The sequence below is a fragment of the Osmerus eperlanus genome, chromosome 19 (genome assembly GCF_963692335.1).
Source record: "Osmerus eperlanus chromosome 19, fOsmEpe2.1, whole genome shotgun sequence".
Lineage (NCBI taxonomy): Eukaryota > Metazoa > Chordata > Actinopteri > Osmeriformes > Osmeridae > Osmerus > Osmerus eperlanus.
Window position 1 is genome coordinate 745,812 of NC_085036.1, and position 15,520 is coordinate 761,331.

General features: G+C 45.1%; 1 protein-coding gene across 7 annotated transcripts in view; it reads right to left on the reverse strand.

Moving 5' to 3' along the window:
* cblb (Cbl proto-oncogene B, E3 ubiquitin protein ligase) overlaps positions 1–15,520 on the reverse strand; it is an 88,397-nt gene that overhangs the window by 34,386 nt on the left and 38,491 nt on the right. For all 7 annotated transcript variants that reach the window (XM_062485506.1, XM_062485505.1, XM_062485504.1 and 4 more), the window contains 5 exons: positions 13,247–13,403; positions 10,762–10,883; positions 8,077–8,214; positions 4,119–4,206; positions 3,839–3,970 (listed from right to left, as the gene is read on the reverse strand). In XM_062485506.1, the coding sequence (XP_062341490.1) occupies positions 3,839–3,970; positions 4,119–4,206; positions 8,077–8,214; positions 10,762–10,883; positions 13,247–13,403 (637 nt within the window). The remainder of the gene's footprint in view (positions 1–3,838; positions 3,971–4,118; positions 4,207–8,076; positions 8,215–10,761; positions 10,884–13,246; positions 13,404–15,520) is intronic.

Consider the following 15,520-nt stretch of genomic DNA (forward strand, 5'->3'; position numbering starts at 1 on the left):
TGGAACACACATGGTTTTAATTGGACATAATCTACTAGGCTTTAGTACCATCTCCCCCCCCCCCTACACACACCCCTCTTTTCAAAAGACACTTCATCAGACTCAATTGAATGCGTGCACACACATGAAAACAGAGCGTCTCCTGTCAACCGTCTATGCCCCCCCCACACACACCACTCCAGATTCCACATGGCAGCCCTGTCAACCGGGGGCCGAGAATAAATCAATCTAAGACCAAATAAATGTGCCTCTCTCCCTTTCGTTCTCCTCCGCCAATCAGAGAGGCGGGCCCGGTACAGGGTTGGGGTGTGTGTGTGTGGGAGGGGGGGACAGGGGGATGGCAGGGGATGAGGGATACTTATGAAGAACAAAGGCAACGATCATGGCAGCCATCTGGATGGGGACTCGCAGCGGAGGCATCAAAGGCAGTTTTGGAAACCTAATCCTAATTAGACTGACATGGGGAGGGACTCTGACACTGCAGAAACGTACTTCCTTGCAGAAACGTACTTCCTTGCAGAAACGTACTTCCTTGCAAAAACGTACTTCCTTGCACACGCGCAACAAACACACACACCCCTATCTTCTAAAGATACACATCTTTGTATGACAAGAGTTTGTATCGGTGAGGCGAGCCGTCGGCACAGTAATACACAAGCTTCATGTACTACTCATAAACGACAAGGGCAGACTCGTATAAGACAACACGGCCCAACTAGTCCCAACCAGGCCAGGTTTCACCTGGCTGACCCGACACACCAAAGTGATGGTGTCTGAGTGTCGCCTACTGTACTTTTGGGGACTGCGTATCTCCCTTAAACGGATTAGTGTAAGCTGTCTTTTCCCACCTGTGTGTCTTGGGTCAGATCCTGCAGGATCTCTCAATGTTTCCTCTGACACCTTAGTATCAGAATAAGACTGTTTCAGTTACCAGGATGTGGTTCCAGAAAGCTGACGATTACACACGGCTGGGTTCCATTCCTGGAAGGGACATGCTGTTGGTGTTCATTCGTTGAGTAATGCTGAGTTGAGAAAGGAACCCCCTTTGACTCAAATGAACCTATCTGGAGGTGTTAATCATCAAACACACACACACACACACATCAAAGTATGAGGGTCCCCCCGTGTGACTCACACAAACATACTCCGCACATCACTGCACTGAAGCATACATACACAAACTTGTCAAAACAGGAAGCGTAACAAACACACATTCACATTGTGGGTTTCTAACGAACGATGGCTTCTGCACGGGGGGTAAAATGCAAATGGGTGTCTTGTGGACTTAAACCGTGATTCTGAACCGTTGGGTGTGCAAGTTCCAGTAAGTCAGAGGAGCAGTTTGTGGTGATGCTTGTGTCACCGTGCTTTACTAAAGATCGATATTCTGTGGCATCACACACACAAACACACTGTCTCTCTCAGACACACACCTACTCTGATTTATGTGTTTACAGGGGAGAAGCCAGCCCAGATGTCCCACTGTGGGTGGAGACGGCGAGGGAAGCTCTGGTTCTGATACTAATGAGTCATTAGGAAGGTAATTACAAACATACACACGTTGCTGGTAAATAGGAGAATCTGACACACGCTTAAGAGACACACACTCATATGCCAACATAGACAGTGAGGCACACACACACACAGCCATCACTAGCCCTACTGCCGTGTGAGATATGGATGTTTGATCGGGACAGAGGCAAGGACACAGAGGGAGGGTAACGAGATTAAGGAAAGTAATGGAGGAGTACGAGAAAAACAAGAAAAAGAGAAAGAGGATAAGAGGAAGAAGGAGATAAATGGAGCAGGACAGAGAGGAAGAGGGAAAGAGAGAGTAGAGATAAAGAAAGGGAGGGAGAGAGAGAAAGAAAGCAGATAGCAGGAGAGGGAGATAAACAGAGCAAGATGGAGGATAGAAGGAGAGAGAGGAAGAATGAGATGGAGAGGGGTATGAGAGGGAGAGAAAGAGGCGAAAGAGAGCAGGAGAGGGAGAAAGGAAACAGAGAAAGACGAGAGATGGAGAACTAGAAGATCAATAAGAGAGATGAAGAGAGTCTGGAGAATTTCCACATGCTATGGAAAAATGTGTTTCTGGGTTAAGAACTTGGATGACTGCAAATTTCCTTCTTCTTAATTCGGATAAAACCGAGGTTCAAATTTTCGGTCCTAAAAAATACAGAAATAATTTATCCAATCTGACCTTAGACCTAGACAGCGTCAAAGTCTCTCAATGCCAGCTGGTAAAACATTTTGGAGTCACAATGGACCCAGACCTTTCGTTTGAGTACCATATTAAGCAAATTACCAGAACTGCATTTTTCCATCTACGTAATATTGCCAAAATACGAAAATTCCTCTCAAAGGATGATGCAGAAAAACTAATACATGCATTTGTTATGTCCCGATTGGACTACTGCAATGTGTTGTTCTCTGGCCTCCCAATTACCTACCTAAAAAATTTACAGTGGGTGCAAAATGCTGCTGCTAGACTATTGTCTAGAACAAGAAAGTTTGATCACATAACATCTACTCTTGTCTCTTTACACTGGCTCCCTATCCAAGCCAGAGCTGACTTCAAAGTTCTCCTACTAACCTACAAATCTCTGCATGGATTGGCACCACTGTACCTCTCCGGTCTCCTTGCACCCTATTGCCCCGCAAGGACACTTAGATCTCAAGATGCCGGCTATCTGGTGGTTCCCAAAATTAAGAAAAAAATAGCTGGAGGTAGGGCGTTCTCATATAGAGCACCTCTTCTCTGGAACAAATTACCTGTCTCAATTAAGGAGGCTGATACTGTTTCGACATTCAAAATTAGGTTAAAAACGTTATTGTTTAGTCAATTCTACGATTGTTAAAGGTAAGTATGTGTGTATTTACTTCTATGTAAATCTGGGGTGTGTGTTTGCCTATGTGTGTATCACATGTAACTTTTAAATTGTAATTATAGCTTATATGTTCACATTGCCCCATCTAGATGTTACATCTAGATGTTACAAATAAAGTCAATCTGTTACTGTATATTGTCACTGTTATAGTTTCCGTTGCTGTATATTGTTACTATTATTGTTTCTGTTACTAGTTGGAGGCAACGGGGGACGGGACGGGTTGTTTTCATCCTTATTCTATAAGTATAACTTATTTTAGAGTTCTTTCCCCTGGAGCAGATTTCATGTTCCAACCGAGGGGGGCTGTCGCTGTCTTGGTGTGTGGGGCTGCATCAAATACCCCTTTTTTGCTCTGTTAAATTGCTGCACCAGTCCACACTTGACCGGTGGAGATCTCATTCTATTATGACTGTAACTGTTAGCTGCTCCTGGCATTCTCTAATCCCTGCTCTCCTCTCTCTGCCCCCCCCCACGCACATCCCTTGTGGTGTGGGGGGTTTGAGATGTCAGCACCTGCCTGGTCGTCGGTCGGCCAACGCTGGACCTGGTCGCGAGTCTCCCGGTCCTGTCCTACATCTATAAAGTTGAACAATGGATTTTGGTGTTTCAAAACCCATCGACACTGTATGACTATGTTTAGCCTGTGTTCTGCTCCTCTCCCTCACCAACCGTCTCTGGAGGAGGGGATCCCTCTCTGAATTGCTCCTCCCAAGGTTTCTTCCATTTTTTCTCCTGTTGGGAGTTTTTCTGGGAGTTTTTCCTTGTCTTCCTTGAGGGTTTAGGTTGGTTGAGGGGCAGTTCCATGGGCATATGTGAAGCCCTCTGTGACATGCTTGCGTGTAAAAAGGGCTATACAAATACATTTGATTTGATGAAGAGAGAGAGGGGAAGAGATAGGGAGATAGTCAGGATGTGGGGACAGAGAAATAGAAAGGTGTGACCAGCAGTACCTGCCACGCCGTCAGACAGGAAGTGCACATCAGGTGTCCACATGGCTCGATCTTCACGTCCTTGTCGTTCTCTGCGCAGATCTTACACAGCTGGAAGGTGGAGCCCATCTCACAGTACAGTTCATACTGCTCCTGTAGAGCCAGGCACACATGGTCAGCTCACGCACACCAAAACACAAACACACACAAAGAAAGAAATTAAGAAAATAACTTAGCTATTCCACCATACAAATTCTTCACAAACGCTCACTCACTTTAACACACAAACACACACACTGACCTGTGTGACTTTAATGTGGTCGTGAGGAGTAGGTTCACACAAGCCCGTGAGGTCTGGGTTGTAACTGCGTCCGTCAGGAAACAAGTAACTGGGAATTAACAGAAAAAATATAGGACAAATGAGATTGAATGGGTATTAGTAAGTCACATACACCCCCTATATCCTATGCAAAAAGCCTACCTGAGAGGGCTGGACTAAACTAGACAACCGAAGATGAATCTTAGACAGACTGAAGTGGAACCTTGACACTACTGCTTAAACCCATCCGACTCACTCACATCTCCAGAAGCCTGACAGCAGCCGAGGCTATTCATGGGTTTCATGTGACGTCACACAGTGGACCGAATTGCAAGATGCCGTCTATCTGCTGTGCTGTGGGCTGTGATAACAGCAAATCTCAAATCCATAAATGTACCTTTTACAATGTCCCAAAAAACCCTGAGCGTCGTGAGAAATGGATTGCTGCTATCAAGAGGGATCACTGGACTCCTACAGAACAGAATTTAAAATTTGAGCATGTATAGCGTTATTCTGGACAGCTAGCATTAGATGCTAGCATAAGCTATATGTAATGCTAGCTGTCCAGAATAACGCAGAGCTGCCAACTCTCACGGTTTCGCCGTGTGACACACGCATTTCAAATATTTCTCACGCTCTCACGCCACACATTGTATATCTCACGCTGAAAAGGCAACGCCAAACAAGTAGCCAAGCTAACGTTGTAAACAGTAACGGACGAGGCGCAAGTTAACGGAGTGAAGCATCATCGACACGCAAACAGCCGTGTAAACTCGCCTGGGGGGGGGGGGGTGAAGCTCGCGAAAGCTCGCCTAAGGGGGGGGGGGGGGGGGGGGGGAGATCGCAATAGCTCGCCCCGGTTCTTGTTTAGAACCGGTTCCCAGTGAATCGATTCCTTGGAATCGTTAGCAAAATTCCTTAACAATTCTGTTAACGATTCTTAGTGCCGTTGCGCATGCGCAAACTTTTATAGTTAATTCAGACAGACTGCAGCAAACATGGCAACTAGGAAGAAGCGTTCTGAAGTTTGGTTGTTATTCACACAACAAAATGACGACAACGCCACTTGTAACGTGTGGAAAAAGTCAATTTCGTCGAAGGGAGGAAATACTACAAATATGAAGAAGCATTTGAACACACAGCATGGAATGAAGTTACTGGAACGTCATGTGTTCGATGCATGCAGCAGCGCAGCTAACGTTCGCGCTTCATCTATAATATCTAAGGTAGAGCTAAAGTGCTCAAAAGTGATCACAACAGCTTGTTACTGTGTGAAGCAATTTGCCTTTATTGTGTGTAGTCGATCTAGTTATCTTCTGTCCCGTCGTTTGAAGCATACATTTTAGCTCTGGCATTCGTCTCCCATTAGTATTGATCTTATTGATCATTTCACATTATCGGGGCAGCGTGTGTTGTCAGCAAACGTTCGCGTGTCCCATTATTAAACTGAGCATATCGATTTTTAATCCATTATTAAACTTAGTATTTTAATTGTTTAACCTTTTAAATAGTCCTGTTAAATGTGCCTGAAAACGCCTAAACAACATACCCAAAGTACATTGAAAGCTGTTGTTGAACCATTTGGAGTACATGCATGTAAATGGTCTCTTTTGAAAGGTGACACTGAAGTTATTTCCCCTGTAAGTCCTACTGGTGTTGAGTAATAGAAGCTTGAACACAAGGAAACTGAAAGTTTCTATCTCCGACTAGATTTTGTTTTGAAAACAGAGGCCTGAAGAGGCCTAGAGGTGGTAGGTATTAGCTCATTTCAAAGCCAGTTTGAGAAATTGGTTTAGAAAGAGTGTGTGTGTGGGGGGGTGCAGGACGCACAGACCTAGTTGGCTGTAGAGGGGAGAATCGCTAAGAGAATCGCTAAGGAATCGAATCGATAAGCAGGAATTGATAAGGAGTCGGAATCGTTAAAATCTTATCAATACGCATCCCTAGAAATGACCATCTTCAGCGTTTGCGGGCGCCAGGGAGCCGCTATTGAAATGCGGGAGACTCCCGGACCTTCAGGGAGACTTGGGATGTCTGCATTGGAAGCCTGTGTCCTTCTTTTAAAGCCCAAACCTAAGTTTAGCATATATATATGGTTGAATTATGTAATGTTGCTACTTGTTGGAGTGGTTTTAGTATGCTAAACTACTTTTCATTTGGTGTCCTGATGTGACTGATATTACAACAGCATCTGATGGCAATTCAGTTCAGTGATATAAACGCTATTCGTGTAATGTTTATATTGCTTGATGAACAGACTGCCACTGACCCTTCCTATGATCAAGAACATTTTCTTCATCTCCAGAATGATACATTTTGGGATCATTAGCCCATCCTGATGAGAAGTCGCGGTAGGTTTCGGTGCTTTTAAATGCCTTAAGGGCTTCCCCGGTGCATGGAGAGGGATTGTGGACGAGGTAAATATAGATGTCAGCAAACGTCAAATTTGGCTGATTTTTACTATACTTTAGTGGAGTAAGCAGTTCACTTGTCAGTAAATAAGGATCAAAACCTAAAGTATCTATCTTATAAAAATAAGTGATGGTGGTGGTAAGGTGTGCTATTTTCGTGTGCAACATCATCCATTCTCAATGAGGAGACCCGAGGAGAGGCTTCGAATTGGTCCCCAAGATGGCGGCCGCAACAAAAAAAGTCACGTGTGGGGGGACGTGTGCCTAGCTCTACACTGCCTTAGTCTCCTTAACCAACACACACGCAGACACACACGCAGATAGGGGAGCTAATGCCCTTTCACGCGTTATTGCACTCCAGGCGTCTCTCCTTGAGAAGCAACCGCGGAGCAGCACCTTTCCTCGCCTCCCCAGCGTGCTTCCTGGCAGGCCGCTCACTCGAGTGTGTGTGGGGAGGTCACGTTGGATCTGTGTACAGGGTTTTAGGCAACTGGCCCAGAGTGGTTTCAACAAGCTAAGGGCGGGAGGGAGGCATGAGAGTTCACACCCCCCTCTATCCCCCTCCCAAGAACATTTTTACATCCTACCTAAAATCAAAACGTATACCCTGTTCTGGTGGAAAGGAGATGGTGCCAAGAAACCAAGGGGCAGCTGGGATATGGCGTTCTAACTGAGCGGGATGGTCCCACAAGGAGATGAGACGTTAGAGACTCCTCCTCCCAACAGGATCAAACTGGGCCAGCGCTGACAGCTCAGCAAGGTGGAAAAAAAAGAGGGGGGTGGGGGGGTGTTTGTGGAATTGCGGCGGCGGGCGGGGTGGGGCGGTGACCATGAGAGACATGGTCACCCGACCATGTAGAGACAGAAATGACATGCCGTCGTGTAAATAAGATAAATAACATAAGGCCATTTAGTTTGTTTAATAAAAGAGCACGCTATAAACCTGTTGTATAGGAAAGGTAACCTTAAATGACTTATTTTGTGATCTGGCGCTATATATAAAAAAATTATATATATATATATATATATATATAAAATGTATTTTTTATTATTAACTTGACCTTCCAGGGGGGGCGGGGCGCCCCCCTAATATAATGGTAGGGGAAACACTGATGTTTGCTCTGGATAAGGACGTCTGCTAAATGCCCTCACTACAGGTATACTGAAGAGCCCCCACTACAGGTATATACTGAAGAGCACTCAGCCTGAAGTGGTACACCTGCCACAGCTCCATGCACGCACACACACACACTGATTAGGCCCAGTCTCTAAACAAACAAAAAAAAACTGTCAATAGGTTATCGATCAAAGGAGCCTTTATGCTTCTAGTAAAGTCTGTGTCTATAAGCCCCCCCGAGTCCTGTGGTGTCTTACAGCTTGGGCTGTTCGCTGGTTCCACACACACTCCCACCCATCAATGGTGATAAGGCCTGACTTAGTGACTCCTTTAACAGGCCTATACAAACCAAATACTGTGACAGCCTGGATGGATATGGAGAGAGACAGGGTAGGGTACAGCCTCCACTTACAATCCCTCCCTGCAGCCGTCGATGAGGGCCTGGAAGAGGGGCTTGTTGTGGGGGATGGTCTGCAGGATGTTGCTGTCGTTGGTGACATAGCCAATGGCCCACTGGCCCAGTCGGGTGCAGCTCAGTCTGAAGATGTAGCTGGAAGGTCCGAGGCACACACACACACTTATTGAAGACATGTAAACCGTACACAAACAAAATAAAACTAAACCTGTGACAAGGAGGACAGGAATTTTGAATACCGTTTAGCAAAATACAGACAATGTTTCAATCCCCAAGTCATCCCAAATAACTGAATGCATTGCAAGACAACCCCACTTCAAAGACAACATAGACGACCATGTCCCACATGAACACACACACGTGTCAACAAGTGTGCGTTCACCTCGTATTCACACACATCAGAGACGGCCCTCTTTGTGGTGGGCTTTTGAGAATTCAACTTCAAACAAGCACAGATGCGTCCAGCATGCAGGGAACACATTCCCTTTGAGAAACAGGCTTTTTTTGTTGTGTTTCAGCCATGGTAGTCCAACCACAATCCATTTCCTCGTTCATCACAATCTAAACCCTGATCGTCTCAAAACTGCCATGCTCGTCTAAGCCTCGATATTATGACCCTAACCCAACAGACGAAAAAACACAATGCAGGAATGAACTCAGAGGACTGATGCCACCTCTGCCAACAACAGAGGAGCTACATCCATGATGTGTTTGTTCTGGGGAGGTGGGGACTGTGTGTGCTTCTCTGGTGGCTGGGGCTCAAGTCGCATGAACGTCCTCTGAACAGTTTGTTTTAAGACTTTTAGTATAACTGGGGTTTTTTGGATAAGAACATGTTATTCCGAGTGTTAAAGAAAAAAACTGTATGTAGTATACAGATTTCACATATACAGCAAATGTTTACTACTCGACAGGTCTGCAAACTCCTTTGTAAACCGAGATTTGTTAAAACGTTTGTTAACCCAGACCGTAGGTCGAGGTTTACAAACAAATCGTTTTAACAAATTGAGGCGACAAAGCGTTTGCTGACCTGTCGAGGAGTAAACATTTGGTTTCTTATATACTACAACAATACGTGGGAAGATCACAAATCAAACAGGTCGAATCTGGAGCAGACGCCATGTTGTCAGAGAAATCAGCTGCACTTGCACTGGTGACGTCACTACATCTCCAAGGCAACATATCAACAACATCAATTCGTCTTCTGTCTGCTTCAGATACTTCTTTAAAACGGGAAGCGATTGTGGGGCGTTTGCGGACCTGTGCAAAAACCATATTTGGTTGTTTTAGTTTTTTTTTAGGCAATTTAGGCTACTTTGTTGCCGAGCAGATGCCACCTTGTTAAGGTCAATGGCTACATCTCCAAGGAAACCGCTTGTCGCTAGGTCCGTAAAAACGTTTATTTACCTCTGCGAACTTTCAGGAGGTATATAAACGGATTTATTAACTTTTGAGTACGTCTTCTGGACCAATAGGAACAGCGTATTGGTCCAATTATTACACTAGTATATAAGAAACAACTGTATGTGAAGTCTAGGTGCTTGTATGTCTATCTGTCAATGTATCAATCTATCCATCTAATACATGAAGAGTGAGGTTTGTTCTGGCAGTTAATATTAGCTGTGCTATGTGTGTGTGTGTGTGTGTGTGTGTGTGTGAGTGTGAGTGTGTGTGCGTGCGTGTGTTGAGGGATGAGGTGGGAGCATGTAGCAGCTCATCCAGGATGACGGGCCCTCCCACACACACAGCTGTGTCGGCTGCGTTCAGGAGATTGGTATTTGCACACCATGATTCACGGGGGATGATCTAAAGCAACACACACACACACACGCTAGCTAAAGTGTACCACACATCAAACATTTTCAGACGTGTACTTTATGTTGTGTACATAAAGTACACGTCTGAAAATGTGTGAAAGGACACGCACAAAAACAGAGGGGGAAACGGCTGCCCCCTCCCTCAACCGTCTCACCACCTCAGCTCCCTCACCCCCTCAGCTCCCTCACCCCCTCAGCTCCCTCACCCCCTCACCTCCTCATCCCCCTCACCTCCTCATCCCCCTCAGCTCCCTCACCCCTTCAACTCTCTCACCCCAGAGGTTCCAGAGCAGCTAATCCCAGAGCAGCAATCCTGGCCCACTCAGAGCCTCTGGGCTCCTGGGCTCAGTGGCACAGCCAGGCTGTAACACCACAGTAGCCTGCTTTGTTGTTAGTCTAATCAGCTAATCTGACCATGGGAGGGAGGAGTTGGGGGGCGGATGTATTTTATTACCCTGGCTGTAAGCCTCCCCCCCTCACGCCTGCTGGCGAGGATGAGAGGGCTGGAGAAGAGACAGACTGAATTTGGGATTTGCTTCTTTTCATTGGTTGTCAATCCCTTACTCGGAAAGATTGGTATTGATTGGCCCTGTCATATGGCATTGATGCTGGCCCTGTGTCAATGCTAACCTGCTAATATCGTCTAGATCATGGTTTTATCTATCTCCCTACCCGGATACTGAATCAGATAGTCTGTCTGTTTTAATAAACAGGCAGAATCATTCGATCACAGAGATTGGGTCAGTTATTGTAAGGCCTTAAATTCCCTTCCAACTGGTCGCCAGAACATGGACACACACACAACCCATCAGTCTACTCTACACACACACCAGTCCACTCTACACACTCAAACTCCAGTTCTTACCTGCCGGACTTGTTGATGTACTTATGCAGCCGGGCCTTGACCTCGTCGTAGGTCAAGAAGGCCATGTAGCCTGGGTGGGTCACCGCCAGAAAGTTCCAGTTCCTCAGTATGGAGCCCCAGGGCTGGTGGAGATGAGACAGACCCCCCCACACACACACAAACACTATCATTGATTCTGCTATCTGGAAAAAGTAAGATGGCAACAGAAGTGGCTCACTCGTTACAAAACTACTTTACACACACACACACACTGAGTAGTAAGATATATCTTCTGTGTCGTGTCTCCTAGTCTGACAGTGATTGACGAGGCTCAGCTAAACACAAAAGGTTCCATGTCCTCAAACAGTCACTGCTGCTGAGCATACAGACAGCTTCTAACTATCTAAAGAGCAGTATTTGGAGGGAGCCAGGAAATAATCCAACTATTGATAATGAAGTACAGAGAATGGCTGTGCAAGCTCCTTTTTTTTTTTTAAGTAAACATAATTTTTCGTCGAACAAGACAGGATGTAACTCCCTGTCAAGGTCAAGTGAATTAAATGTAACTGGAAATAGTTTTAGTAGTTGCTGGAACACCAAGTAATGCATCGGTTTTCAGTCTGTCTGGCGATAGGAACTGAAAACCTAAACTATCAAGAGCAAAACAGGGGCAGAGAACTATGCATGCGTTCGTGGGAGAGAGCGTGTGTGTGAAAGAGAAAGACTCGACAACAACGGACGGTAGATGAGTGAAAACCAGTTCAGTCTAGACACTCACGTGATTGATTTCACCATTTATTAATATACATGAAAATAGGTTTGACTTTGGCGGATAGGATGTACACGGGGAAGTGCTCCCTGCCTTCGCTGCAGCATGCAGGACATGAGGCAGCAACAAGTGAAATCCCCCAACGGGGAGCACAGACAGACTAAATGGGGGAGAAGGGGATGGTGGAGGGTGGCAGCAGTGCAGAACACTCAGGTAATAGAGGGCGCGTGTGCATGTATGTGTGCGACTTTATAGTGCCGCTTATCAAAGCTAACCTATGGGCTGAGTACACGGCGATGGGTGATATGACGCGCGCTGCCCGAGTGTCATGCCTGAACTAGGCTATGCTCATATATTGATACCTACACAACACACACTAGACTCCTGTCTACACACTCAAACACAAATCCCCTTTTGTTTACATCCACAGACGGTGAGAGGAGTTTGTTTAGTGTTACTCTGTGACACTATGCATAGTCAAGTAGCAATTCATCAGCTTGTTTTCTTAACAGTGGGCTCTGGGCCCCTCACAGTGAGTCAGCTCAGCCCACACTGGTCTTCCCACCCAGCACACTGCCAGGAAACAGCCAGGCCTCAAATCATGGGGCTAGCCTGTGGGCGGGGGGGCGTCATACCCTGGGACATAGCCAGGTATCAGCTGGGCATGGGCCGAGGTGGTTGGTTTGGGAAAGAGGAGGGTTAGGGGGAAGGTCTCACTTCTTTTGGGGTCTGTGACAGGAAGTAAGAGTTGTACTGTAGGATTCCGGTACAGAAATTTCAGTTTTTATCTTTTTTTCTTCTCAACCCACAGTGACACTAGCACTCTTGAAACTGGCACTGGCTGTCCCTTCCTCCAAGCATTGGTGTACCTATTACTCATCCACCCCCCCCCCCCCACACACACACACACACTCACACACAGACCACTCAAGCAACTCTGTTCATATACAAATTCTCGCTCTAATGAGATGGCCACTAGCCATGCCAGGGTTCAAACTCCATGCATCATAGTCACAATCTGAAAATACTATGCAGCCTGGTTCAGTAATATCTGAATGAGTACACAACTCATATGCAGAAGTGCTTTGACATTTACTGTGTTCTCAACCTAGGCATGTTAAAACTACACTTTGTGATAAGCCTACATCTTAATTTACATACTTTAGACACAATTCTGTCTATCATCTGATACTGGCTTGTGTGTTTTGTAGGGCTGGATGAGACTGCATAAAGCCTGCAGGGAGCTTGATATAACACGCATGGTGAATAGCCAAGTAACACGATAGCCTGGTTTTCTTCTCACAACATGATGTAGCTTGGTTACGGTACCATTGGACCATTTTTATGTAAAAGGGCCTGTGTAGTCTGACACACACACACACATCATCCCAGTCGAAACAGCTCTTCTCATATTTTCTGGCAAGGCTCTTTTCTTGGACACAAGAAAACACAGCCACGGTTGGTGCTGATTGGGGGGAGGGGTCTCTTGTCACCTATAGCACAGAGAGCTATGGCGGTCAGTCTTTACCCAGACTGGCTACCCATAGGAGGAGCATGACAGAGGGGTGGATAACTCCCCAGCAAGACTAAATAGCAGGGGGGAGGGGTCACTCTGAATGGGAACTTGAGATGACCGGTGTGATTGTTCAGTGGGATGATGACCTGCTGCCTTGTACCCTCAAGGACAACCCTCAGACACATACCACTAACTACCGACAGGTCATGTGGGAGGCTTACCTGGAAGAGCCTGGTGAAGATGTCAAACTCAAACACTGAGATGTAGTCGTTGCAGGTGAGGTCGATGGTGGATTTAAGGGCCATGGCTTCGAGGCCGGAGCTTATGAGATGCACTTCGTGAAGGCACTGTCGGAATACTTTCCATGGCACGATTGTCCTGCAGGAGGACAAACGAGGGGATCGCCGGAGAATTAGAGAAGAACGATGATAATATTATTAACAACATCATTCCTTTATGAGCTTGTTTTCCCAGAACGAGACTTGAGCTGAATGTTGTTCATCTTTCTGAGAAGCCAAACTTGGGGTGTCAAAAGCGATCCTAGTACTAGCTTGCTGTAAAAGATAGCATTCTCAAATCAGAACTGTTAACACATAAAAAGATAGTCGTTTTTTTCCATTTGTACATTTGAAAAATTAAACCTTAATCGAATACACTGAATATACAGTTGGAGATATATACAGTGTCAGACACTTCAGCAAAAACCTTGTCACAGACAAGAATACCTTCCTAAGCATAGCCACCCAGCTTCACCAAACCCTAACAGCAACAGTTCTCAGTGCCGTATAAGAATTTCTGGTCATGATTTTGCTGATAGGCTTGGCATCTCTAGATCTCCCAAAAAGGCCACATGCTGGACCTAGAATGTAACCCGTCTTGGTGTTGACAGACAACCGCTTTTATCAACACCAGTGACCTTTAATAATGAGCCGGTGATAAACCAAGAACTATAAATGTGACACAGCCCCAACCGTGAAACCAGATGAATATCCGGTTTACTTCAAACTGTCTACTAAACACTCTTGAGGAGGCATGGAACAGAAATGTCCATGTGAGAGACAAAGTTCTGTACTCTCAAAGACCTCCACAAAACAAACTGGTTATCTATGATGGTAGCTCTATCAGTCAACGCATAATGTATGTCAAATAATTTTACGCAAAACAGTGGTTTACAAGACACCTTTAGGAATCTACAATTATTGGACAAAGGAGGGTTCTCTCATAACACATAAGTGAGTGTACAATTGTAACCTCCAGCTCTCATCTCTAATGCAGACTATGGCCTAAGTGGCAGACCAGGGAATGTTATACGAGTCTAATGATACTTTATGGTTTAGAGAGTATACACACTTCTTCAGTCACTACTACATAGTATTGTGTTGCTAGTAAACAGTTTACATACTCACATTGGCATCTCTAAAGATGAGGGCAGGGCTCCAGACTAACTTGTTGCCTTGGTTGCACTGGTGCGCCTAACTTTTTTATTTAGGTGCACCAGCACAAAATTTAGGTGCACCCAAATTTTTCCTTGCGTCGCCACAGTTTCAAGATCACCTTTTTATCACGCTCCATATACATTCATCTATATTATGTAAATGATCTTAAACAAGAATAAGGTGTAGGTAAATATTTTTTTTATTTGAAGCACAATCATACTGTATATATATATAAAAAAATCTTTTAAGTGCTTCACTGAGCTACCAAACTAAAACATTTTAAGCAAAATAAAACATTTCAAAATAGAAAGTGCTACAGTTTAAAAGTGCTTCCCTGAACTGAGACCTAACATTTCATGGCTCAAAGTCTTATAGCGGGTCCCACCTTGCTGTCCCATGCCCTTCAGATGGCCAACACCTGTAATTTGGCCTTCTTGCCCTATGGCCTTGGCTAAATCATCTTGCCACACTCTCCCTAGCATCAAAATCCTAGCTCCATGGGTTAGCTCCATGGCCCAGCTTTGTAACTCAGGGGTCCGCAATTCATTTTTACAAGGGGCCACATAAGAAACCTGAAATGTGTTGGAGGGCCTCATCAATTTGCTCACTATTCATTTTCTCCCATTGTAAAAAGCAGTAAAGTATATATTTTGATTAGCTGCTACTGGTTATCAGAAGAATAAGGATATTCTGTAAATATTTTAGATTTTGGTGTAGGTCAAATAGGAAATATTACAGAAGTAATAAACAGTATAAACAACAACAACAGTGTTTCATTTTATTTGTAACCAGTTAATCTTCACAAACACTGAAAAGTTGTTTTGCAGTATGTTAACCCTCGTGCTGCCTTCGGGTCACATGACCCAAAGGTTCATAACGAACCATCGTTGTGTTTACCCAATTTTACCCAATACAAAAACAAATTAAAATAATTTTCTTTTAACCTTTGCAATGTGGGGGGTCTGAGACAGCCTAGCTGTTAAAAGAAAATGCTTCACTTTGTCTTTGTATGCGGTAAATTTGTCGCAATACGACGGTGGGTCACAATGACTGATGGGT